This window comes from Dermochelys coriacea, chromosome 8 (genome assembly GCF_009764565.3).
Source record: "Dermochelys coriacea isolate rDerCor1 chromosome 8, rDerCor1.pri.v4, whole genome shotgun sequence".
Classification (NCBI taxonomy): domain Eukaryota; kingdom Metazoa; phylum Chordata; order Testudines; family Dermochelyidae; genus Dermochelys; species Dermochelys coriacea.
The window spans coordinates 55,646,593-55,674,332 of NC_050075.1; the positions used below are offsets into that span (position 1 = coordinate 55,646,593).

The window sequence follows — 27,740 nt, forward strand, 5'->3', positions numbered from 1 at the left end:
ATATGATGCAATTTCTTTTTTTAATATCAACTCCAGTTACTAAACCAGTCTCAGTAATATCAAGCACAAAGTTAATTTCTTAACAAAGTTCTCTCATTTAGAACAATTGAGAGAGTACTAGAACTGGAAATCTTTATAATTATGCTTACAGCTTGTATTTCTGTCAGTCTTGTATCATCCTCATTAACACAGTGTCCCAATCCCTCACAGTCTCTGGCGTATTCATTTTCACAACACTCCTGAGAGATAGGATAGCATTTATTTTACAGAGGACAACTGAGGCCCAGTGACGCTAAGTGACTTGCCCAAGGTAACACACAAAGTCTTTAGCAGAGCAGGGAGTTGAATGTGGATCTCCCATGTTCCACACTAGCACCCTAACCAGTGGCCTATCCTTCCTCTCTTCAGAATTTTTCTCTGTGTTCATCATCTTTACCCTGAACCTTTTGTAATACTGTCTGCGACTCCTGCAGAAAAACCTAGCATTTCCCCCCTCCAAATATTGACCTGATTCCATGGTTTCAAATGGTTTGGTACAAATCGGATTGATATTTGGTAATTATATTAAAAAAATATCTCCCCACAACAGGAGGGGCTCACTTTAGCCACCAAATGAAGTCAGTTCAGATTTACCACCAAAAACAAGTTTGCTGATTTGAGACTTTGGTTCAACTAGAGCAGCCACAAAGAAATATTTCTTTGGATCTTGCTCAGCCAAGACATAGAAATGAAAGTAAATAAATCTTTTGGATGCAAGTAATTAGCCTTCTCATGGGACTTTCAAAACCAGGATTCCAACCTTCTTCCTTCACACTCCATTTGTTGAAGGTCATCTGTAAACCAAGCTGTTTGCTCTCCTCTCCACCTCAAATGTAGCACCAGGAACACATGGGTATTTCATTTTGGAGTCTTCTCTGCATCCAGAGCTGACTTCATTTCCTCTTATCTCTAGCCAGTATAGTAGAACACAGAGTTAAGAACACCAGAGTTATGAACTAACCAGTCAACCACACACCTCATTTGGAACCAGAAATATGCAATCAGGCAGCAGCAGAGACAAAAAGTTCTAAACAAATATAGTACAGTACTGCGTTAAACATAAACTACTTAAAAAATAAAGGGAAAGCAGCATTTTTCTTCTGTATAGTAAAGTTTCAAAGTTGTATTCAATGTATACAATGTTCAGTTGTAAACTTTTGAAAGAACAACCATAATGTTTTGTTCAGAGTTATGAACAACCCCCCATTCCTGATGTGTTCTTAATTCTGAGGTTCTACTGTATTTAGCAGAGCACTTAAATTAAGCCCATACTTAGGGCCCATTGGAGAGGTTGAGAGGCTCTTTGCAGAGGAGGCAAGTGTGTTGCTGGGCGGGACTAAAATATATTGGTAACAGTATGTGGGAAGAGATTGTACAGCACTTGCTAACATTAATGCCAGGCTTTAAAATCCCTCACTTTTCATGAGCACTAAATCATAAAATTTTATGATCACACAATAAAATGGGGGGAGGGAAACCACAAGAGTCAAAGCAGGGAAAATCTAGAAGAATGATACGGCACTGTGCTCTTATTAGAACAAAATGAGATGCATCAGCCAAACAATTTATACCCTTCTTTTCTCTTTTTGATTAGATTTTCCCTTATTTTCCTCTCAACAAACACAGTTTGATACTGAAGACACATTGTCCAGGAAGAGGAACCTCCCCCCCCCATATCAATATTGTAATAAAATTGCAGTTGTTATCTAAGTTTGTGGTTTATTTGTTTAACCAGGAGAATGCCTTTGACAAATCATTTGTTTACTGTGAAGCTCTAACAAGGAAGCTCCTGAACTTTAATTAATTTAAAAAAATCAAAACCAATTTAGATATTTACTGGTGATTAGCGTAGGCAAAGTAAACACCTTCCTTGTGAATTCAGACTTCTTTGTGTTTTCCAATTTTTTTTCTGAAAAATGGCCCAATATAATACTTTACAAGTTTAAAACACTCCCAGAATATGTATATATTTGAAGGATTATTAAATATAAAAAGGTACTTACAGAATAGCAACAAAATGAACTGTTCATGCTACTACAGCAAGTAAATATTTAGTAGAAAACAGAATCAATAAGATCCTTTCATACCAGACATAAGACTGATTTCTTTACATTAATCATGATTTTTGCATAGTAATAGTAGTAAAACTGGCCTTTCTCTTCCCCTCCGCATTTCTTTTTTCTGCTTACTTCCAAGTAGAGCAGTTTTGAGCTGGTAGTCACTGAAGGCCTGATCCAAAACCCAGTGAAGTCAGTGGAAAGGATCCTGTTGACTTCAGTGGGTTTTGGATTAGACTCCAGGAGACAATAAACCTAAGATGCTCCTTTAACAGCATCACTTTTCAGTGTGTGGCTTCACTGATACCCCTATGAAGGAAAATTTAGTTCCAAGTTAGTGGTAGAATGGTTCTTTACTAGATGGGTTATTGGAATATCAGATGATCTTATTTAGTTCTGAATTTTTCTTACTACCCTGAGATGCTCCAGCCATGTCAGATCACCATTTTTGAAGATTAATCCAATCCCTAAATGGGTGCAATACTCTTCCCCCACCTCATCCCCTCCCCGGAGTGATCTGAGTAAATAATAGTAATAGGACATACATGCGCACATCTAGGGTTACCATATGTCCTGGTTTTCCTGGACATGACCTCTTTTGCCTCTGGGTGTATTTTTCAAATAAGGGGCAATGTCCTGGATTTTTGCGGAGCAGACATTGCAGCTCAGAAAAAGCTGTCTCTGTGCCCTCCCCTGCAGCGGCCCACCCAGGCACCAGCTCCCATCCCTGGGATGGGAGAGAGGCCCCTAGGGAGGCACTGATTGTTAGGCTGGTAATTTGTGAGCTACCTTGCCACCGGAACAGGGAGCATGACACCTTGCCCCCCCCCACTGCCACAGGTACCCTCTTTAGCACTCCCAAATACCTGTTCCAGTACACACATACACCCTTCCTGCATCCCCCAACTACTCCCTCTAGCATGCCCAAACCACCCTCTCCAGCATTGCCAAACAGTAACCACCCCGCCCCCTCCAGCTCCCTCTCCCCCTCTGGCAGTGTCCTCATTTTGGGAATCTGAAATATGATAACCCTATGCATATCCAGGGCAGATGTAGTAATAATCACTTTCTCCAGTGTGCTTTATATATTAATAATGATGATTTATATTATGGAAACTCCCAAAGGCCCCAATCAAGGTTGGAGCCCCATTGTGCTAGGAATTGTATAAACACAGATGAAGAGATGACTTTCCTACCCTCTTAATATTTAATTTAGTGGTTGCCAACTTTTTCATTGCATGACCCCCATGTTAGGACAGGACCACACTTCCACCTAGCCATAAAGACGGGGAAGATAATAGCGACTCTCAGAACCTATTCATGTCCACCTTGGTAGAGGGCCCATGTTCTAGTTAGGTTATCTGAGAAGATACACTGAAACAAATCAGAGCTACTCTGTGTGTTACAGAAATATTCTTAATTGCTGGCAAGTTGTAGAATCATATCACTATTGTCCAGCTATGTTGTAATGCTCTTCCTGAGAAGTACTTCATTTACTGTATATGAATCAGATTGGATAATAGCTGGTTCACCTTATCATGTCTTCCAGTTTTTGGCCACCGATCCAAATGGTGATCAGTAAAGAAAAAATGCATACTTGTAGCTAGCTCTCGCCTTATTGTTTCAAGTCTCCTCATTAAAAAAGACATCAGAGAGAAACCAAATAAGATTCCCTTTCGTTAACAGAAAGCAGTGTTTGGCTGTATAAAAGTCATTGTTGATGTTTTTATCTGTAATCTAAGAACAAATTACCAAATGTGTATGAAATAGGTTTTTTATTTTGTGTTGTTGTGGCTTATTATGTTTATTCCATCAAAATCACATTGATAAATAGTGTCTGTTCTTCAGCTTCAAATAATCCCTTACAACTCTTTAAAAAAAAAAATTGGTATCTCGCCAGAGGATTTGAAAGTTCAGTATCTGCTGAAAGTTTTTTTTCTTTTTCCTTTGGCCTTGGTACAGAGTTTAAAACATCAAATGCTTAATCTAAAAATGTTTACTTTTAGCTCAGGAGGAGTTTGAAAACGTGTTATGATTAGTTAAAAAGCAGGAAAATTATTTTTTCCAACATTTTTGAAACCTCACATTTCTAAATTGCTCAGGAGCATGTTTAAAATGTCAAATGTTTTGAAAACAATTGGATATGAAGCAGATCAGGTATCCATATATTAACTGTATAGAGCAAAGACTTGTTAATTGCTGCTGCAGGACATCTATCCACTTGCAATGTTTTCATCGCCTCATTGTGATGTTAAATGAGTAAGTGATATTGCAGTGTCATAATATATAAAGTAAATAAATGTGTAAATACCTATAAAATTCTTCTGATATAATTATCTGTATTGCAATAGTGCATTGACTTCCTGTGTGATATCAAGATCCCATTGTAATGATTATACATTTGTAATAAGAGACACTCTTCTCCAAGCAGCCTACAATCTAAATACAGAAGACAAAGAATGGGGGAAGAAGTATTATTATCCCCATTTTACAGATGGGGAGCTAACGGCATGTTGATTAAGTGACTGCCCTTCAAGTTGATAAAAGGATATAAATTCAGCCTGCACCTCTCTCTGCTCCAGTACCCCAAAGAGATGTATATGTGGATGAGGACAGGCAGCATTTATTCTCCTTGCAGTTGGGCCAAGGGAGGGCAGCTTTAATTTGCAGTCATGGCTCTGTAGGAGCTCCAGGAGGGAATATATAGATCAGTGCATTCCTGGTGAAGTCTCTTGTTTAGTCAGTACCACCCCAGAGGCAGAGGAGGAGGAGTGCAAGCATTCTGAGTCGTTGGAATGTCTTGTCCCAGCAAGCGTCCTAGTCCTATATTTTCAATTGTCTTTGACTGAGCTCTTTAAAGAGCATCCTTTTGTGTGCATGTCAAAAGTATATTACATTCGTGTGTCTATCAGGGCCAGATCTCTTTGTCGCCATTTGCTGGGAGAAATCAGGAAATGTTCATGGCAGCCTTTATGCCTGAGGGAGTCCTTTTATCTCAAGTTTAAGACAAACTCAGTTTTCTCAGAACAGGATGCAAGGTTAAGTCTTTTGAAACTCATTACTGTTCCACTGCTGTAGTAGTCAGCTCTGAAATGGAGTATGAAGATGAGGAATGTTTATGGGGTAAAGGTGCATCACAGAGGAGATTAATCTTTAGGTTGTTTTAGCTCCTATTGGGGGTTTTTAGTGGCGTATAACATGGCCACAAAAATTCACTTGGAGCTGAAACTTGGCATACAAGGCATGTACAAACATGTACGTTTTTTGGTTCATCAGGTAAGAAATAGTTCTTTTAAAGTTGCCCAAATATGTGTGTATTTCATTAATATGCTATTCTAATTTTGTAGTAGAAATATTTATTGAGGTTGTATAAATAAAAATAAGGAAAATATACCCAGCTGATGGACGTTTGCACAAACTGATGTGTGCGCAACCAAAGGAGTCTTTGCAGCCTGTCCACTATATGATGCTTGTTGCTAAAAAAAAAAACCTGCTTTAAATATATTTATCCTGCTTTAAATATATATTTTATTTGTTTTTTTAATAAACACACAAAAGACCTGCCCAATTACATATTTCTCTAAGACATTGAACCATTCTGTTTTTTTTAGGATAAGCAATATTTTATATATTCCAGGGACTGAAAATTAGGTTGGTCTACTGAAGCTCAAGCAGAGCTACCATGTGTCTGTCTACCCACACTGAGAAGCGCTTTCCCAGCCTCTCTGTAGACATCCTTTTATTTATAAACTAGTGGCGTAGGAACAGGACTAAAGAAGAGAAATGGCAAGTGAGCAGTATTTGAAAAGCGTAGCAACTAATAAATCAAGGTATAAAACCTGCCCTTCATCAACAATAGGTCCGTGTTTTTACTAATAATTGAATTACACACAACACTTTCTGTTGCACATTAAAAGTTGCTTTAATATATATGTAATATATTCCAAAATAATTTATAAACAATCAAATCTTCTCAGAATTACTGGGAGGGAGGTATTATTTGTATTTTATAGATGAATTAACTAAGTACAGAACAGTAAAGTGATGAGCCCAAGGTCACACAAAGAGTCTGTGGAAGATGGGAATAAAACCCAGGACACCATTCTAATCACTAGACCACAATGACCCTAAGAAACCATTTTACCTGTTGATGACAGGTTTTAGAGTAGCAGCCGTGTTAGTCTGTATTCGCAAAAAGAAAAGGAGTACTTGTGGCACCTTAGAGACTAACAAATTTAAATAAATTTTGTTAGTCTCTAAGGTGCCACAAGTACTCCTTTTCATTTTACCTGAGCGGTCACATAATTTCCTAATGTAAGGTTTTATATACCTAACCTTCTAGGTTTTACTATAATCATGATGAGTGACTATCCAATTATATCATACTAATTTAGTGAATGTATTCTGATTACATTAAAACCTTCTCAATCAAGTTGGTAGGGCTGGAAGAGAAAAGTGAAGGGTCTGAATATATCTCATACCTTGTATTGGTGCCATCATCCCAACTTTTCAGACTTCATTTTGAGAACGCTTTTTGGCACCAAAAAGAAGGGTGCAACTAAAACAGTCTAGAGCAGTGCTACTCAAAGTAGTGGTCCGTGGACTGGTGCTGGTCCACGAGCCATCGGCTGCCGGTCTGCGCGCACATTGGAAAAAAAAAATTGCTGGTCCCCAACATCAAATAGCTTGAGAAGCGCTGATCTAGAGGGCACAGTACAGCTAGAGTGGAAAGGTTATTTCAGTTGCATTTGGCTGCTGAAGCTTCAAATTTTCCTTCAAGAAATCTGGCCTACTAAATTAAGAGAGAGAGGCGTGTATGTGTATTAAGTCCTCATGTGTAAAGAGCTCCAAATCCCTGTTGGATCTCTGCCATTCTTCCCCTCCCATCCCCCACTAGCCCTCTCCAGTATTACATGGCCCTTTCCAGTACTACATTGCGGCATTCATCATTCCATTAGAGAGCTGGACAGGGACTTCTTTCAGACATCAGTTGAAGCCACTTCTTTTCAGTGCTGCCACTACTGAACAGCATAAGGGACACACATTAACCTTGCACATACAGTGACACAGCACACTGCTTCTGTAGCCCAGCTGGGCAAGGTTTCAAGATAGCAAGATCTCCCATGGTGCTGCAGCCCTACCACTAGCCTATATGAGCTAAGAATTGTTAACTCCCACCCCCAAATTTACCTAACAAGATATTCTCTGGTGCTTTGCAAATAAATACCTGATACCTCTTTATCTGGCAAGTAATTAGGCTGTATTCTTAATGAGTCAACTGTTCAACAAGACGGTCAGCCCACAAAATATGAATTTAAAAATGTACTTTCATATTCTTCCTGTTTATAGAGCTTCCTCCTATGAAAGTAATATTAATCTATGAGGGCATATTGTTCATGGAGCATGGAAAAGAATACCCCTTCTCACCAGCTATTTAATTTTATTAATTGCAATCTGTTCATTTTAATGGATAGAATAATTAATCATTGATGTCTCATGAGGAGTTGAAGCAGCTCCTTACTGCTAACATTTCTCTTCAGTAAACCAAAGCCAAAAAAGAGTAATTGAAACTTATAACACACCACAAATCTTCCAGACATAAAAGATATACCAGTTAATAAAATGTCTTTAGTTACGGACCATCTAAATAGTTCTAAAGTTAACTCACTTTAGCATACAGCATAACGTTTCCCTTCTGTAGGTATCAGTGACTAGCAACAAAACTGTGAGTTATTGCCACCTACTCTCTACAGTAGCAAAATTTACAAATCTTTTTTCAAGGACGCTACAGACACAATTATGCCTCCTACAGGGCAGTGGTGCACTGAGAAACAGGCACACCATCTAAACAACTATTGACACTGAGGAGAACACATAGGCAAGCAGTTCTTGCTACGCATTTTATGCAGTGCTCTCCTACCCCAGCACAGTTCTTAGCTTGTCCTCCCCAGTCTATCCCACATACAATCCTCTAGAACCTCTAGTACTTCTGACAGCTTTGTCTACTGTCTCCACTCCCTGTATACTTTCAACCAAATCACAGCTTCCTCTAACTAGGTACATAGTGAGGGCACAGATGCTAGGTGTCAGGATTCCTTCCCCTCTCTGAACTCTAGGGTACAGATGTAGGGACTCTCATGAAAGCCCCCTAAGCTTATTTCTACCAGCTTAAGTTAAAAACTTCCCCAAGGCACAAATCCTTTGTCCTTGGACGGTACGCTGCCACCACCAAGTGATTTAGACAAAGAATCAGGGAAAGGACCACTTGGAATTCCTATTCCCCCAAAATATCTCCCCAGGTCCTACACCCCCTTCCTGGGAAGGCTTGAGAATAATATACCGACCAAATAGGCAGATTCTTTAAAAAAAAGAACTTTATTATAAAGAAAAAAAAAGTAAAAGAAGCACCTCTGTAAAATCAGGATGGAAGGTAACTTTACAGGGTAATCAGATTCAAAACACAGAGGATTCCCCTCTAGGCAAAACTTTAAAGTTACAAAAAACAGGGATAAACCTCCCTCTTAGCACAAGTTGAAAACAAAAGGTAATCTAACATGCCCTACCTTATTTTCTTACTCTTTTTGCAATATTGAGACTCGCTTTAGGATGGTTTATATGAGAAGGAGTTTTCTGACTTGGTGCTTCTCTGCTTACCAAGAGAACACACAAAACAAAGAGCACAAACAAAGCCCCCCCCCGCCCCGATTTGAAAGTGTTTCTTTCCCCATTGGTCCTTTTGGGCAGGTACCAACCAGGTTATTTGAGCTTCTTAACCCCTTACAGATAAGGAGGATTTCTATGCTACCCTTAGCTGTATGGTTATGACATTAGGCATATTGATTTCCTCTCCACATTCTTTCCCAAAGAATGCAACATATGAAAGGTGTGGGAGATGGAAAACCCTCAATATATGTACAGTTTTTATATAATATACATGTGTGCGTGCACATACACAATGAAAAAAATGACTGGTCCTGAGAGTATTTACTTTGGTTTGCCAGGTGTTTCTAGTAGGGCTGGCCCAAAAAACAGGTTACATTTGAAAAAATGTTGAGGTTTTGACATTTAGTTTCATTTGGCATCAAAACAAAACAGAGAGCTTTCAAAATTTTTCACAAAAATGAGAGAGAGAGAGAGAGAGAGAGCAAGCAGCAAGCAAACAGTCACCCCCCATTAGTTCAAGCACTCACCTAGGACATGCTAAAACCCTGTTCAAATCCCTGTTCTGAATGTTAATTTAGGTGAATTCTATGCTATAAAAAGCCTACCTAATTATTTTCTTCATTTTTTATTTTTAAATGCCCAGAAGAATTCTGAAATCTTAGCTGCCAGAATCATGAGAAGAACTAAAAACATTTATATCCCATTTGTCAACTGAGATTCCAAGCTCTTTTCTGACAGTGTTGTAATATTGGCTGCTAAAAAGGGGAGGGGGAAGAGATGATTAAAAGTCACCTCATTCTGATTTCTGAGTCCACTGTCTCATGGCTAGAAATGAAAGCTATGTGGCATTGCAAGATCCCTTCCACCGAGCAGTGTTTAGCATTTTGTTTTATAGTCCTGATAGTTCATGAAATATCAGACGGTAAAATTTCACTGGTCCCCAAAAGTAGCAATTTTTTGGGAACAGATCCAAGACTGAATATAGCCAGTTCTAAACCTCATCAAACCAGTGTTAATTTTCAGTCCTTGTAATGTATAAAATATTGCATATCCTAAAAAAAAAACCACCCAGAATGGTTCAGTGTCTTAGAGAAGTATGTAATTGGGCAGGTCTTTTTTGTATATGGAAAAAAAAACCAAACATTTCACAGGACTCTAGCATATAGGATAAATATATATTTAAAGCAGCTTTTAGGTGCAATAGAAAGTGGTGTGTATGTTTCACTTACTAGTAAAAACATTGATCTGCTGTTGACGAAGGCTAGGTTTTACACCTTGATTTGTTATTTGCTTTGCCTTTCAAGCACTACTCATTTGCCACTTCTCTTCCCCAGTCCTATTCCTGTGCCACTAGCTTATAAAAAAGGGGACATCTACACAGCAGCTGGTAGGATGCTTCCCAGAGTGGGCAGACAGACACATGCTAGCTCTGCTTGAGCTGGTATGCTAAAAATAACAGTGTGGCTGCAGCAGCACACATAGTGGCTTGGGCTAGCCGCCTGAGTCTGTACCCATAGGGTTGGGCAGGATGGTACTTGGGCAGTTAGCCTGAGCTGCTGCCTATGCTGCTGCTGCCACACTATTTTTAGCACACTAGCTTAAGCAGAAAAAAACTTGTCTGTTTACCTATGCTGTGAAGCACCCTCCCAGCCACTGTGTAGTCACACCCTACGTAAAGAGATTTATCTGTGTAAGGTCTGCTCCTTGTTCTCTGCTTTTATGGTTCCTGAGTGAAGCAAGGTTTTCTTTGGGATAGAGTCACTGTCTTTATTTGTACTTATAAACAGCTAGGCACATCTGTGATGATATAAATGTAACAAGTGAATAGAAAGGTGTTTCTGAACTTTATGCCACTCTAGGATCTATTGATCTACACCCCCCCCCCCCATAGAATCATAGAATATCAGGGTTGGAAGTGACCTCAGGAGGTGATCTAATCCAACCCCCTGCTCAAAGCAGGACCAATCCCCAACTAAATCATCCTAGCCAGGGCTTTGTCAAGCCTGATCTTAAAAACCTCAAAGGAAAGAGATTCCACCACCTCCTAGGTATCGCACTCCAGTGCTTCACCACCCTCCTAGTGAAAAAGTTTTTCCTAATATCGAACCTAAACCTCCCCCACTGCAACTTGACCATTACTCCTCGTTCTGTCATCTGCTACCACTGAGAACAGTCTAGATCCATCGTCTTTGAACCCCCTTTCAGGTAGTTGAAAGCAGCTATCAAATCCCCCCTTCATTCTTCTCTTCCGCAGACTAAATAATCCCAGTTCTCTCAGCCTCTCCTCATAAATCACGTGTTCCAGACCCCTAATCATTTTTGTTGCCCTCCGCTGGACGTTTTCCAATTTTTCCACATCCTTCTTGTAGTGTGGGGGGCCAAAACTGGACACAGTACTCTATAAAAGTATTCCAGATGAGGCCTCACCAATGTCGAATAGAGGGGAACGATCACGTCCTTCGATCTGCTGGCAATGCCCCTACTAAAACATCCCAAAATGCATTGGCCTTCTTGGCAACAGCGGCATACTGTTGACTCATATCCAGCTTCTCGTCCACTGGAACCCCAGGTCCTTTTCTGCAGAACTGCTGCCTAGCCATTCAGTCTCTAGTCTGTAGCAGTGCATGGGATTCTTCCGGCCTAAGTGACGGACTCTGCACTTGTTGAACCTCATCAGATTTCTTTTGGCCCAATCCTCTAATTTGTCTAGGGCCCTCTATATCCTATCCCTGCCCTCCAGCGTCTCTACCTCTCCTCCCAGTTTAGTGTCATCTGCAAACTTGCTGAGGGTGCAATCCACACCATCCTCCAGATCATTAATGAAGATATTGAACAAAATCGGCCCCAGGACCGACCCAGTCCACTACTTAGCCACATGCTATTCTTGAACATATATGTATAGTAATGCTGGAACGGTGCCCCAATCCCCTTGCCCCAACTTATCTGGATATTACACCTGACTGGCAATATTTTCAAAGCCACAGACCATCCCTTCTCTTCTCTCTGTTCCTTTTAATATCTTCTTCTTGTTTCCTCTCCTGTTTTCATTTCTTGACTTGATCTTTTTAGTGGGCTGTAGATAATCACATTTACTGAATATCCTTCCTGCACAGCACCATGTCAGTAATCTCCTCCACCTGAGGAATGGCTTCCTTTGAAAAATGTGACAGCTGACTCAGAGATACATGTTAATTAAATGAATGAAAAAAAAAAGACGGACATTAATGTAATGTTAAGTTTCATGGTTTAAGCTCTAAAAAGTCAGACTATATGAAAGGTAATTATGAATGAACAGCCTCAACTCTCTGTGTTCCTTGGCTTCATAAGCATTCCTTGACAGTCTTTAATTATGTGATCACATGACTATTTCTTCAATAATGTAATATATAACACAATGTTTCCTTAAACACAAATGTGTATCTAAGAAGCCTGGAGAACTTGTAATTAAAGATTGTACCATGAAAGATAAGTTTAGTTTAGTAGTTCAGTAGTGACTTCCAAAGATTTTTACACATTGTGATTGTGTCTTTTATTGCTTCTTTATGCTATATTAAAATAGTCTTTTGGGTAATTCTTACTTTTTCTCTATTTTTTTCACCGTGTTGCTCCTAAAACAGGAAAAGTAGAACTCAATACAGCCAAAGGAATTTTGCTCAAACTTTCCAAATCCAATTTTAGACTGTGATCAAGCATGGAAATTTTTGTCCCAATGGTGAACGTTTCAGAAAGTAGTGCATATGAAAATGGAGTTGTAATGGAAACTACTTTGCAACCTTAAAAATAGCTGGTCCTACCAGGTGTTCACTTTAATTCATACCAAAAAGGTAGGAATTGCCAAACTGGTCTAGACCATGCTCCTTCTAATCCTGTAACCCTCCTCCATGCTGACTAACCAATGACTGATCTTCTTTTTTCTCCCAAGACCTGCAAAATAAAAATAATAAACCTCCTTAGCATTACTAGTCAAATGTTCAATACCAAGTTCTCCTGAGATCCCTGTCTAAACTTTGTAGAAATCGAAACACCACATAGTAGTCTTCCCAGAAACTTGTTTGTGATGCTGAAATGTATACTTGTTTACAGTTTTCCAAGCAACTTTATCACTGATCACTTTTTCATTTGTTTGCAATATTTGTATTTTATTTGTGCAACTGTACTCTTAAAAAATCTAGCGCTGCTCACCAACTTGACTTCAGCAGTACTCTTGGCAATGAGCGCATTTTATATTCAGTAAGTAACACACTACTGAAAAAAACCATGTAGTTAGAATAGTCAATAATAATTGTGATGTAGAATTGCCAAGGGACTAGATGACTCAGTGAAATTGGTCACTGTTCAAATATGGACAAGGTTGGTCATCAGAGGGCTGATTAGTTGGCCTGTGTAATGAGAGTTCATGATCTGGTTAGCTTCCTAGTAGATATTTGACCACATCATGAAATCCACCAATCCAGTTGTTAGTCTCTGCAATGAAGTCAACATTGAACAAGCTATCAGCATTGAATTACTCCACAGGTCAGAGTTGAGATCAGTTATCATGGTGGCCTGTCACACATTTGCTAAAAAATGAGAGGACCACTGTCAGATCGGCAACATTTTACCTGAAAAACTTTACTTTGTAAATGGGTCTTGGCGAGTGTTTAACTCTTCTACTGCTGATCTTTCGTGGCATCTATTGTGATGCTGTCATTCCATTGACATTCACATATTAGACTGATATATTTGATTTTAGCAGCTGAGAGGCTCACTTTACTGATAAGTATGTTTAAAGTAGTTAAGATTTGCCAAAAGCTTTCCTGAGCTTTTTTTTGCCATTTATTGTTAGAATGAGCAATATAATCATTTTGACAAATTAGAGCTCTAGCTTTCAAATGTTCTGTAGGTGAGAAATTGTGAATCTTTGATCCCTAGTGTGGGCTGAGGAGCTCCATTCCCATGATGGAGTAGCAGACAGAGTTGCTGCCCAGGGAATGTACCAGAGAGGCCAAGAAAGGAAACAGTGCTGCAGCCTGTTGAAACCCAAGGAATCTTAAAACACCTGAGGATCCAGTGGTTCGATTCCCCCCCCACAGCACTTTTTGATGATCTGGCCATGTTCTGCCTCTGTGGCAGATCTATGACCAGTTACTACTTTAACCAACCCCTATGTGCTTGTACTATCTTCCCCATTCCCACAAGTGGTTACTGGAGTTACTCTTTTAGTTCAAGTAGTAGAGGCTTGTGATTTAGTGTGGAAGGTCTGTGGTACACTGACAAACTGTGGTTGGAGTTGTCATAGTAATTTAGGGTTGAGAGAGGAAGTTTTTCTTCACAGCCAGGAAGACTAGAAATAAGATTAAAAAAGCTAAAAGAAAACCCAAGACTACTACACAATTGGGCAGCAAATTCCACAGCCAAGGAACTATGGAATATCCTGGATTCTCTGATCTGCTCCTGTGCACGTGCTTCTCTGCCACCTTGTTATCCTTTGCCTCTGCGTATTCTGCCCAGATGCTTAGTTTCCTGTTTTCCTGGACACTCCTCCTGCACTGGCAGCTCTGGTCCCATTGACAGCTCCTGACTCTTCTATTGCTGCAGATTGCCCACTGGTACCTGGCAGCTCCAGTGTCCAAGAGCAGCTCCTGCCTCCTCTCCAATGACTCTTAGAGGAGGCAGCTAAACTGGCCATTCTTATGTTCTTATGTGTATGTCTTGAACACAGCTGTAGGAATAATTACAGCATCCAATAGGAATAATTACAGTACAGAGAAATTTGCCTAACAGTGTGTTGGACAAGAGGTTTGTATTTTACAGAGCAGTAACGTGTGTTATGAGGGGTGAAGGATAAACTTAAATGTCATCAGATCTAAATGCAAGAGACGCCGAGGAAAATTTGAAACACAAAAAAATCAGGGTGTGGTTGAGAAACTTTCTTCTCAGTGCCATGACTATAGTACCACTTTTCTTGTGTCTAATGCACAGTACATCACTAAATAAAGAACAAAGGCTCATCTTAACCCATGTCTATTTTTTTTAGGATACAGGCAAACCTGCCATTTTGTACATGTCTAAAATGGAAATGCATTGTAGTGTACGTGTCGTATACCAGGTTGTAGGCAGAGTTACTTAGTAGCTGGAACAGAAATCTAGCCTAGTTGTCGGAGCAGAATCAGAGGGCAGAACTGGAGTCATGGTCAGGAGACAAGCCACTGGTCAGAGTCAAGAGCTAGAACCATAGATGTAGAGCCAGAGTCATGGTCAGGATCAAGCCCGTAATTAGAGCCAGGAGTCAGGAGTTCTGTGAAAGGTTGGGACTAGGGGTGGAGCAGAAGCAGGTACAGGTAAGAGCAAGGACCAGAGCAGGAACCAGGTCTGGCACAGATGCAGATGTGGAACACATTTGAGCAGCCACTATGCTGCTCTTGGTACAAGGCTTAAATGGTGAGCTGTTGGCCCTTTAACCCAATCAGAAAGCACAGTCACTTAATGAGGGTTTATTGGGCTCAGCCAAGCTCATTGGGTTGCGACTGCACCAAGAGCCAGCTGAAATCTTGACAATATGCAGTAGTTCTCACTGCTCTATTTTAGAGCTTAATAAATAAGAGACATTCCCGAAAGTCACAGCATGCACAGGTGCGTTTCGGGGGGGTAAGGGATTCCTGCCTCTTATTGACTGAGCCAGAATGTAGTGTCATCATCACCACCGGAAATATTCTTGTAGCATTATAGTTGTGCTAGTTGTCTCCCTTATGGTCACTAATACAGGAATCTGAGAGTCCTAAAGCAATTCTCCACACTGTTTTCCAATACTTTTTTTCCCCCGGTAATAATTGTTTCAATATTATAAGTTGATATGCTCATTTATCATCCCGACCATTATTAATGAGTGCTGTTTTCTTCATTACATTGCCATGGTAACTGTGTGACACATTTGAGCAGAATTATCTGTTTCCAGATGAAGAACTTCATTCAGAGTATTTGCCTTTTGAGAATGCCAATGGCATATTTTCTTTTAAAATGCTTTCTTCCCCACCCCCCAAAATTGTTTTCTGTTTAGGGCTGTTGCTGCCTTCCTTTTTGTATCATGATGGATTTTGTGGAATTTGTTGTACAAGTAACAATGATTTGTCCAGCTTTTCTTTTCAGCTTGTTTGCTTTTTGCCTCTTTGTATCCAGTTACATTGTGTTTCTTCAGTACATTTGCAATAGTAGCAAAATACATCCCACAAATCCCTTCTTCCTTTTTCATTGTTTGTGGCTTTCTCTTCATATAGAATATTTCACACTGTGCATGACAATATCCTATAATTCTGATTCTGTCCAATACTTGATTTTTTTGTACCACATCAAAAGAAAAGGTGCTTAAAGATTTATTACTTTTTCTATTTTTGTCATAAGGGTATATGTAAAATATGTTACTATTTACTGTTAATCTGTATAGCAAAATAAATGTAGATAGAGCTTTAGGGATCACATATGTCCTTTCCCTGACCACCTTATAGCAGGGGTTCCCAAACTGTGGTACGCATACCCCATGGGGGTATGTGAGACATCTCTGAGGATACACAGGAGATACTGTATTGTGTAATGGTGAATTTTGTTTGTTTTATTTATTGCATTTTCATAATAGGTTACTCAGATGAAGCTTTAAAACTCTATGGGAATTTGTTATATAAAATACCGTAGTTAATTTACTTCAAGATGTACAAGTGAGAACATAGATATACGGCGACATTTACATACAGAGCCCTCACCTTCAGTCACTGTACAGCGTGGGTTCAGTTGCTCCACAACTGTCCAGTCTAACTGAGCTCAGAATGTAGGGGTTTTTTCAGTTGTATACCTCACACTATAACTATATCTGTATGTAACAGTGAAATATGGACAGATGGCTGAAGACAGGTAGTGTTAAAAAGAACACACAAAGTAACAGTGATGAGAAGGGTATAGGTATGCGGGCAGCTGGAAGATCTGGAAAGGGGTATGCAATAAGAAAACTTTGGAAACCTCTGCCTTATAGTTTAAAGGTATTATGGACCCATGATAGCCATACAAAATTAGGGAGAAAAGACAGTTTCCATTAGACGGTTTATTTGTTTACACTCTCAAACTGTGCAACTTCTAATTCCTTCTATGTGCATTTTTGAATATGTAGTCTTTTGCCAGAGGAGAATTTTTTACTTCTCTGAAATCAGGGTGGATTGATTTAAATCATTGACTTTAATCATGATTTAAATCAGCAAGTAGGAAATCTTTATTTAAATAATCTATTTTAATCATGTTTTGTATTTATACTTTTTTTTTTAGTTATTTTCCTAAAGAAATTTTGATTCTCAGTGGTTGGTAACCATTAAAACAGGTTTATCTACAACTAAATATAGGCTTTACACTAAATTTGGTACTATTTTGCTAGCCAGGAAAATACACTTCATCTATATATAGGGCCCTACCAAGTTCAGGGTCCACTTTGATCAGTTTCACAGCAAGAAGATTTTAAAATTGGTTTGTTTCACATTTTCAGATGATTACATCTGAAATTTCATGCTGGTGTAACCATGGGGGTCACAACCCAAAAAGATACCCAGAGGTGGGTCTGATCTCTTCTCCCACGCCCCTGGTCAGAGCAGCCATGCAGAGGAAGGACAAGTCCTGTCCCTCCCCAGGCCATCTGGGACTCATAGATAGCCCCCTTCTTCCCCCCAGACTGGAACACTCCCAGCAGCACGGGGAGATTGGACTCATCTCCACAAGCCACCTCCACTACTGCCAAGCCCCAGAACTTCCTGCAGCAGGGGAAGGCACCGGAGATGGGTCTGATCTTCCCGCAAGAGTGACTGTGCAGGGGAAGGACAAATCCTGTCCCTCCTGGCCCAGGCCTGTACTCACAGCTAGGAGTCTCCCAGGTTGGGCGCTCCCAGGAGCACGTGGGAGATCAGATTTCACGGGGAAGGGGTTAGCTCAAGATCTGTGACATGTTTTTCACTGCCATGAAATTGGTAGTGACCTATCTATGTACCTGTATTTAACCAATTATATGGCTTAATTTATATTTATTCCTATTGTTAATTTTTACCTTTTATTGTGTTAGAAAATGGTAAATGATATATTTCTTTTTTACTAGATAATGATAAACATTTGTGTCAAGTTCTATGTAAATGGCAATTTAAAATTCAATTAAAAATGCACAAAAACAGCATTTAGAAAAACGCTCTACCTAAATACATAAGGAAAAAAAGGTTTATAAAAAAGGTTATCAAAACTAACTGATTTATTAAACAAGGAAGAATATCTGTAGTCAGTGAATTGAACTGATTGTTTCTGGTTGCCTGGTCCTTTAAAGATGTTAGAACAAGTACATCTCACTCCGTGTTTTTGCATAGATGTGGGACAGTAAAACAAACTTTTCTGCTTTTTCAACTCTGAATTGGTTTCTTAACTTTGAATTAGTCATTGAACTGAAATAGAATAAACTGAAAATGAAGAAAATATTCTCTCTGTACCTACAATCAAAGGGTGGTTTAGTCTGTCAGAAAACTGGTTCCAGGTGCTTTAGTCAGTGACTTTCACGAGTTCAGTCATTTGAACTTCTTTAAAACTTGTCAGTTTTAAAGTTTTTAATATTATTTTTATATTTAATTTTAATGATTTTAATAGATTATAATGCATTAGGCCTTAACCTTAAGTTGTAAATTTCTGATTTCTTTTTAAATAAATTAATTTATTTTAAAAATAAGCCTGTATTGAATTTAAAAAAAAAATCCAATTTAAATGTTAAGAATCTGTTTATTTTTTAAATTGATTTTTATCCATCCTGTCTGATATTTGACTTCCTGGTTGAGATGAATTATTCAACCTGTTTGAGAGATGTGATGTAAAAATGACTGTTTTGTTTTTGGAAAAGTCCTCTAACACTTGGAAATAAGTGCTGTGCATCATTTCAAGGTATAGAGTATTTCTAGGATCAGTGTCCGAGTTCAAAGTGAATTTAAAACACCTGATTGAGAAACCTATGTTGCTTATAATCTCTGAGTAGGAGACTCCTGCAGAATTTAAGCAGGAAAAGAGCTGGGACCAGGACTTTTGTGCTACTTGTAAATTCCATAAAGAGTGAGCGGGAGGAGGGCAAGATTCCTGTGGAGCTTGTAAACTCTATAGACATCCTGGCTCCAACTCTCTGTTCTAATTTGTTGTGTGACTCTTCAGCACAAGCTCTATGCAAGATTTACATAACTAAGGGAATTCCCAAATACACAAAATTACTGGAGCAGTTAAGGCTGCCAATGCTATAAGTATTAATGGCATAATAATTATTAGAATGTTGTTATAACTATAAACATTTGAAATTGGGTAACTGGAAGTTTGTAGTTCAAATGTCAGAGGCACTGGGTATCACCTTTACTTAAGGTCCCAACACCATCTTTATCTCTGCTCTCTTACCCCCACCCTACCCTTCCCTTATCAAACCTTTATCAACAAACCGTAGCCCACCTATTGTCCCATGGAAAACATTACATAGTGGCTTGTGATCTGTAACTCACTAATAAGGGAGTTCTCCTCATGTTCACATCATCTCTCATGACCCTTTATGTACAGTCCATACAAGTCCCTGCCCTTGTCCACTATCCCAAATGTAGGCTGGATATCCACCTCTCTTCGATTTATCCTCCCCTTTTTCCTAGTATTCGTCAGGTATATTAGGCTCCAGATACAGCCCAGAGATTAATTTTTTCATGTCCACACTGAACATATGGGCTACAAGCACTGATATCCTACTGGCCCTTACAGTCTGGCCTAAGATTCTCTCTGTAACTCCATCAATGCTATAGGAATTGTTGCAGGTTATATGAAGCATATAAAATCTTTTCTATTCTATTCTATTTGTTTTCTGCTCTTCTAATTCATAGTGCAAAAGGGAACTTTGAGTTTTTTCATGCGGAATCTACTGTGGTGCTCTCAAGAGGACTGAGAAAATCACTGAAGGTGAGGGGGGAAAAAGGAAGATTGATATTGCAATATTAACTCAGTATTTCCAGTCTTGATGGTGTTTAGGACTTCTGAATGGCAATTTGCTGATTTCTCAACTTCCCTTTTCAATGGAATTCAGAATGGGACTTGGTTTATATTTGCTGGTAAAGTAATACTGCTTTAAATTATCAGTACATATCTATTTTCAGTATTAGCTCTGTCTTACTGAAATGCTGCTGTGTGGCGCATTTTTACAGCCATCTTAGTTTTATTTACATTGGTTAGAAACACGTATGAACTAAACCAAATACAAACCACCAAGTAAATGAAAAAACCAATTACTGTCAGTTTAAAACTACCCTTTTTAAAAGTGAACTGTTTTGGGACTGAATTCTTTGCTGCCAAAATAGTTGCTGATATAATGAGTAGCTTCATTTCCAGACCTTACTTTCTGTTGCAATAAAATCAGGAAAACTCATTTGTTTTCTTTTGATTGTTAACCCGTAGCAAGGGAAATAGACTGTATGAAAGCCCAATAGTAAAACAGAAGGGTTTGCCCTATTTTACCTGCCTGTTTTGAGCCTTCTTATACCCCAGTGTATTTTATCCTGTTTCATTCTGTGTTAACATTTTATCTGTGCGTGTGCGGTAAGATCCTCATCTCTGTCTGCAATTGGGAATGCTGCTGTTCTGCAGCATGCAGGGGTCCAGGAAGAGCAGAGGTAGACTTTCTCTATAGATGCCCATGGAGGATTTATGCTATATATGGTCAATAAAAATGAATAATTAAAAAAAAAATTTAATTTGAGTTGGATTTTTGATGTAAATTAAATACAGGGTGGTTGTGTTTTATTTTTAAATAAAGCTATTTAAAATTAAATTACAACCTATGGTATAAGGCCTAACCGTACTATAATCTATGAAAATCATGTAAATACAAAAAATAAGCGGAACATGTTTGCTGCAAAGTTTTAAAGAATGTCAAACCACTGAACTGGTGGAAGTCACTGGCTAAGCATCTGGAACCAATGTTTGTAGAAGTGCTAAACCAGCTTTTGACAACAATAGCCTCTTTTGCAGGTGCAGTGAGAATATTTTCTTTATTTCAGTTTATTCACTCATTTCAGTTCAATGACTGGTTCATAAAAGTAAAGAAACTGATTGGGAGTTGAAAAAGCAGGAAAGCATGTTTTCCTCTGCCAATCTATGAATAAAAACTAGGTGTGAGAGGAGGAGATGTACTAGTTTTAAAATCTTAAAGGACATGAGGATGGGAAACAATCAGTTCATTCACTGACTACAAATAATACTTCCTTTGTTTCATAAATCAATTGTTTAAACCATAAAACATGTTTTGGTAAAACTTTTTTTGTCCCCAGAACATTTAAGGTAGTTTTATTTAATAAAAAAGATAACGTTTTGGTTTTCTGCACCTTTAACTGAATTTGAATTTCTGTACAAATAGGAAATGCATCAATCAACATTTTCTAGCGTTATAAAAAGAGTAAAAATTAAGAATCTAAACAAATGTAAATTAAGCTATATAATTACTTAAATGAATATGTATAGATATAGTCTATCCTCCTGGTTAGCAAAAAGGAGCACCAAATTTAGTGTAAAGGCTATATTTAGTTGCAAATCAACATGTTTTAATGGTTACCAACCAATGTGAATCAATCTGTTTACAAAATAACTAAAAAGTTCAAATGCAAAGCACAGTTAAATCGATTAATTTAATGAAGGTTTTCTGCTTACTGATTTAAATTACTTTCTTTTTAATCAATCCACCCTGATGCTGTGGCTGGAGGATGATCTTTGCAGATCACTGCAGCAAGTTTTAGAGCCAGGGTCAACTGACTTGGGCTCACAGGACTCTCAAAGGAGCTAGAAATAGCAGTATAGATAATTCCACTCTGGCTGGACTTGGGCTCTGAACCCCAGCAACGTGTAGGTCTCAGAGACTGAGCTCCAGCCTGAGTGGGAATGTCTGCACTGCTATTTTTAGCCCCATAGCATGAACCCCAGGAACCCAGGTGAGCTGACCTGAGCTCTGAGACTTGCTGTTGCATTTTGTTTTTGTTTCTGTTTTTTGCAGTGTTCATGTACCCTCACTGTACAGGTACCCAGGGCACTGCCTCTTAGCTGGGGGAAAAGGAGAAGGATTACTTCTTCCAACCCCTGCATGGTCTCCTGCACGAGATCCATTTACTCAGCTTTTGAAGGAGGCTGTTCACATTTCTCACTGTATTATAGCATGCACATGTAATAGGATGTTGATAAGACGTGAGCTTTGAGTTTTGGATAATTCACTAATGACACTTGAATAGGTATCCATTATTTAAAAATTAGTTCCCCTTGGAAATGTGCAGTTGAAAAGTATTAAACTTATTAAGTAATAGCAGAATATGAGGCTTCTTTTTTCTCAGCCCCGTAGGTCGGTCTGTCTCTTTAAATTTTCACTTTCAAAAAGAACATCCTTTGAAAGGGAAAGGTTTTTTGTTTCTTTTTCCCCTCAGAGTTCAGCATATAACTGCACTTTGTGTTACCTTTGCTTCAGCCTGTTAAAACATTACAGCAATAGCATTTCAAATGAGTTGTTGAAAAAACAGCTTGTCTTACTATTTCGTTCAGTGGTGCCATGGAACTAAAAAGGCTTTTTGTGGTCCAGCAGGGTATATTAGACATACATCTCAATAATCAGCAGTACTGGAAAAGGAAATACAGAAAATGTACAAAAGTTCACTGGAATTTCGGTAAATTTGCAACTTTAATTTAACTGTGAATCCGTAACTCCTTTTCATTCCAGACAGTATATAGATAAAATCATATATAATAGCTACTATGCATCACTTGTTTGCATGCCAAAGATGATACAGAGATGCAGGGACTGTAGAACTCATTCATAGTAGGTCACATCATATAGAAAACAAAGGAGACTATGCAGTGTAAGTCTTGTTCCTCCACATGTATAATGTCCGTTCATAGTGCTGTGGTGGCAATGTTGGAAGGAGTAGGTATTGAACCATTTATAAAGGCCAAATCCTGTGGTCTTTACTTTTTAGTCTTAGTCAGACTAAACTTCCTTTTGACTTCAGTGGGATTTACACACTTTTAAAGTTAAGCATGCCCTTACATTTGCTTTGCTGAGTTAGGGTCATATGCTGGAACCAGGGGGGCCTAGGGGCCATCCCCCCCTTTTTTTTAACAAAAGAAATATATGCACCGTGGGGAAAATAGGATCATACTGCTAAAGGCCAAGATGCACTATGAGATTGGATCAGATGCATTCCTAGATATCCACTGCAATCCTAGATAATCACATGATCAAAATTACATTATTTACATTTTTTGCTTAATAGAGACCATATTTCTTCTATCTGCTACAGCCTGTTGATGGTGTTTTTTAGGTTTTCTAAAAATATATTTTTGATTTGATTTTTTTAATAAAACACTAGAAAAAAACATTTTTATGGTAGCTCTCATATGGGGGACATGTTTACCTCCCTTCAAAGTTGCTTGTTTGTTGTTTATTTGGCTGATGCCTTTTTTCAAGGAGATTTAGAAGTTAAGGTTACAATTTTTAAATTATGCATTATACATAAAGAAAGATGATTGATTGTAATGTTAAAGAATTGCAAGTTACAGTTAAATAATTAGTGCAGTATGAATCGTGGAATGTACGTAATCAAATGATAAATGCAAGTGAAGTACAATAAAAGAAGTGAAAAAATAAAATGCAGTCCTGATGTTTAGAATTAAAGTTGTCTTATTTTTTTTTTCATTTGTGCATTCTATAATTATATCTTAAATGTTATAATGTGGATTCCTTTTGTATTCTGGTCCCTTATGTTACATTGTACTCTGCCGGATATTTAAGTAGTATTTTAATTCCCCTGCCACTTTGGCTTTGGCCACCCTCTGCACCCCCTTCTACAAAGGTTCTGACGCCTATGGTCAGGGTTTATGTAAGGCTCTCAAGATTTGGTCTTACATGAGGATATATTAGCCTTAGATACGTGAGTGATGCTTACATGAATCATTTCCTCCGCCCCTCTGTGCAAGCATAGACTGTACTCCAGTATCACACAAGTCCTCAGTTTTCCTCCTCAATCCCATGAAACATTACCTTCCATAAGATTTTTGTTAGCTCTAAGTTCTCTTTAGTTCTTTCATACTAATTTTCTGCTCTTTCTATATTTTAAAATTGCTTCACTTTTTCTTGAAGTAGTAATGAGCATTTAAGTTACCTTGGGCACACGTTGCGTAGGTTAGAACTGTATCAAACAATATCTTCCCACAAATAGGGAGCATGCAGACTTTCAGAGCAGCAGACCCATCTTCCCAGAGTGGATCCATGATGGCAATAGTAGCTTGAAGACTTAGATGATAGAAAATTTCAATGCCTGAAGTTACTGGAAAACCTAAACAAAGAGATGTGCTCTAGATCTGGGTCCAAGATGCACATCTGTTTGGATCAAATTCCAGAGATAACTGAGAATTTTTTGCCTGTGATTCTGCATGAGATTTACTTTTGAGTCATTTTTTTGAAGTTTTCTTTTCTAGACTTGTTTCCATGGTGGGTGTTAGGAAGAGAGCAGACTCTGAGATTACTAGGGTCTATACCATTTAGGGCTTGGTTGATATTAGGCAGCATGTTTTTTCCAGTCAGCTGTTTTTCCATTTACTGAAGTACACTGGTACAAAACTTTTCTTTTTCTTTTTTTCTTGGTACTCAGATGAGTATAGGATCAAACCAGTGGAAGAGGTCAAATACATGAAAAATGGGGGAGAAGATGATCAGAAAATAGCTGCCAGGAACCAGGAAAATTTGGTAAGGACTGAACGTATCATTTATTTAACAAACTTAATATGAACATGGCTTTGCTTTTGAATGAAATATGCAATGCGCAGTATGTTTATATTACAACGTAAATGCTGCAAAAGGATTTTCTTGAAAATGCCGTAATTATATATAGCTTGCATGGAAGGTGCAAATATTACCTTTTCTTGCTTGTCTTTATGAATTACTGTACTTGATCTTGTGGAGTGTGCTTCAGTGGAACTAGTGTTTGTATTCAACAACTTTGCAAACAGAAATATGTGCAGGTCATGATGAATATGTCTGTGTGCAAAGGAGTTCTTAAAAATACTGAAATTCACAGCTGATCAGAAGAAAACTACCTATGTTAGGAACACATCTATAATTTACTCTGTTTCCCTACTGTGAATTTTAAAATTTGCAAAATGAGGTGCTCAGAATAAGTAACGTACCTATAACACAGGATTGCCAGAAATCAATGTTCAGTAATTTGATTGGAGATCAGTTATTTTCTTGTTTATCATCAAATTAGTATTATCCTCAAGATTTATCCTTATATAAAACTCAAGATTTGTTTCCTTTTGTTGCTCATTGAGCATATCTATTATTCCACTATAAACTGAGAGAATTTCTATCTGAAATCATCGTTACTGTTATTACTTCTAAGGGCTTGTCTACTTGGGGGAAAAGTGCAGAGTAGCTGGTACAAAGTAGTTAGTGCACATTAACTACTCTGATTTCAGAGTAGCAGTCGTGTTAGTCTGTATTCGCAAAAAAGAAAAGGAGTACTTGTGGCACCTTAGAGACTAACAAATTTATTTGAGCATAAGCTTTCGTGAGCTACAGCTCACTTCATCGGATGCATCCGATGTAACTGTAGCTCATGAAAGCTTATGCTCAAATAAATTTGTTAGTCTCTAAGGTGCCACAAGAACTCCTTTTCTTTTTTTATTAACTACTCTGCACCAACTCCCTACGTGGACATTTACTCTACAGTGAGAGTGCCTTTGTGCGCCCTAGCTGAATACACTTCCAAAGTGTATTCAGGTAAAGCACACAAAAAAAGGCACTCTTAGTGCAGACAAAGAGGGAGTTAGTGTGGAGTAGATAATTTGCTGTAATTTAAATTCACACCCTCGCTAACTCCACACTAACTTCCCTATGTAGGCGAGTTCTAATTATGTTACTGTTGTTTATTCTTAGAGGCGGGAAAACAGGTTTAGATGAATCATGTCAGGCTTGACTTTCATGTGGAAGTTCCTTTCTTTCTTTTTTCTTTTTAAGCTCAAAATAGAGGGGCCTCGAGGATTGACCAGATATTACTTTCAAAGACATTTTAAAATTCTGTATTTTGTCTATGTAACATTTCAGATTTCTGGGCCTATTTCTTCAACTGAGCTTTTTTCATACAGTTTTTCCTAACTTCAATGGAGCTATAACCATTAATATCAGCTGGGGAATCTGCCTGTTAGAGTAACTAGATGACTCTTTGGAATGTTACCATTTTAATATTTTTCATCACTGGTGCTCCAGGCAATCCCACATACTGTACTTTTCTCTCCTAAGTGTGTATTCTGAAAATTGCAGTACAAAACTGCAGTACATTATTGTAGGTAAATAGCCCTGTTTACCACCTTGTGTGCTGTTCCAGCATGATATTTCAGATTGTGGTTGAAGGCCACTGAACAGCACAGAATATGATTTCTCCTCAGTCTCTACTCTAGATACATATTTCCAGTTTTGCATTGGTGATGCTCCATTGGACAGCACAAATTTAGCTTGCAGCAGCATGTTTTTAGTGTGCCTAAGAAACATTGCTGAGAACATCACTTTTTCTAGCAGTATCTGCAGTGTCTTCCACCTTATCGCAAATGTAAGTGTCTGTTTTTGTTTAACTACTTTTAAGAAATGCTGCTGCAAAAATTATCTCTAATTTTGGTGTCAGAGATGCTTTATTGGTGAGTACAATGGAAGAGAAATTGGGAGCTGCTACTAGTTTTCTGATAAATGGAAAGATGCAGATCAGTTTGGTTGAAGATTGGTTGCCAGCCCTTAAGTGATACAGCATAATTTAGAGAGGAGTAAAATTCCATTTTTAATGACAACCAGGAAGAATTCAGAAAGGCTTGAGTCACTTTTAGAAGTCTCAGTGACATTTAGAAACTAGATAGATAATCTTGTGTTTTATTAGTGCCTGCTTTCTTGTTGTAACATTTAATTCTTGTATTGATTATATTTATTAAAAGAGAGATTTCTGTAGAACAGTTGAATTTTATGTATATAATGTATTGATAGGTTGTTTTTGAGCAGGATCGCAGATTTCTTGGGAAAAAATTTTAATATGAGGATTGGGGAGACTACCACTCCCTAATCTATAGAAATCTACAAAAATAAAGTGAAACCCTTTAATCAGAGAGGATGTTTATACTTGATATAAGTTTTTTAAAAGATGGTGAACATATCTTAGACATCCAGACAATCGGTTTTTCACTTTCTTCTCATCCTAGTTCCATTATAAGGATACTTCATCTTCCTCTGTAAATGTGTACAGTTTGTTAATCCTAGGAATTGACAAATCAGACATTTTAGATTTTTAAAGCTGAAGGTTCCCTCTAGTAAACTTGTTAAATTCATAATTTAGAAGATAGGTTAAGTCATGTATCACTAAGACTTTAGTTTTCCTAATGGTTGTAAAGTTGACAATCATCAGTTACTTAATCTTGACTCTTCATCAGGCACTTCTGGGCAACTTTGAAGTTTTAGGCTATGGCTACATTATGCAGCTTTTAGTGACACGGCTGTGCCTCGATAGCCATGCCACTAAAAGCCACACAGTGTAGCTGCTGTTTGTCAGCAGGAGAGAGCTCTCCTGCTGACAAAAAAACTTCCACTTTCCATGAGTGGCAGCAGCTTTATCGACAGGAGAGTGTTTAAAAAAAGCACCCTTGAAAGACAAAAGTTTTGCCAACCAAGTGCCAGTGTAGACATACCCTTAGGAACAAGAGAAAGGTCTGGGAGAATCATTAAGCCCACATCCCAACGCTTTTTCTTAATCCCACATTTCTGCCTTGTCACTATGCTCCCCAAACTCCACCTCCTGTGGAAAAGGAGTTAAGATGAGGTGTGTAGCTTGGATTCCATTGTATTCTGCTACAGTCACTTTCTAGGGTAACTGACTCTGTGTTACTTTTCTGCTTGAATTTCCTATTTACTCTTAA

At 38.3% G+C, this 27,740-nt stretch overlaps 1 protein-coding gene across 3 annotated transcripts in view; it reads left to right on the forward strand.

Moving 5' to 3' along the window:
* C8H1orf21 (chromosome 8 C1orf21 homolog) overlaps window positions 1-27,740 on the forward strand; it is a 201,588-nt gene that overhangs the window by 93,942 nt on the left and 79,906 nt on the right. For all 3 annotated transcript variants that reach the window (XM_038414847.1, XM_038414843.2, XM_043491146.1), the window contains exon 3: window positions 24,440-24,534. In XM_038414847.1, coding sequence (XP_038270775.1) covers window positions 24,440-24,534 — 95 coding nt within the window. The remainder of the gene's footprint in view (window positions 1-24,439; window positions 24,535-27,740) is intronic.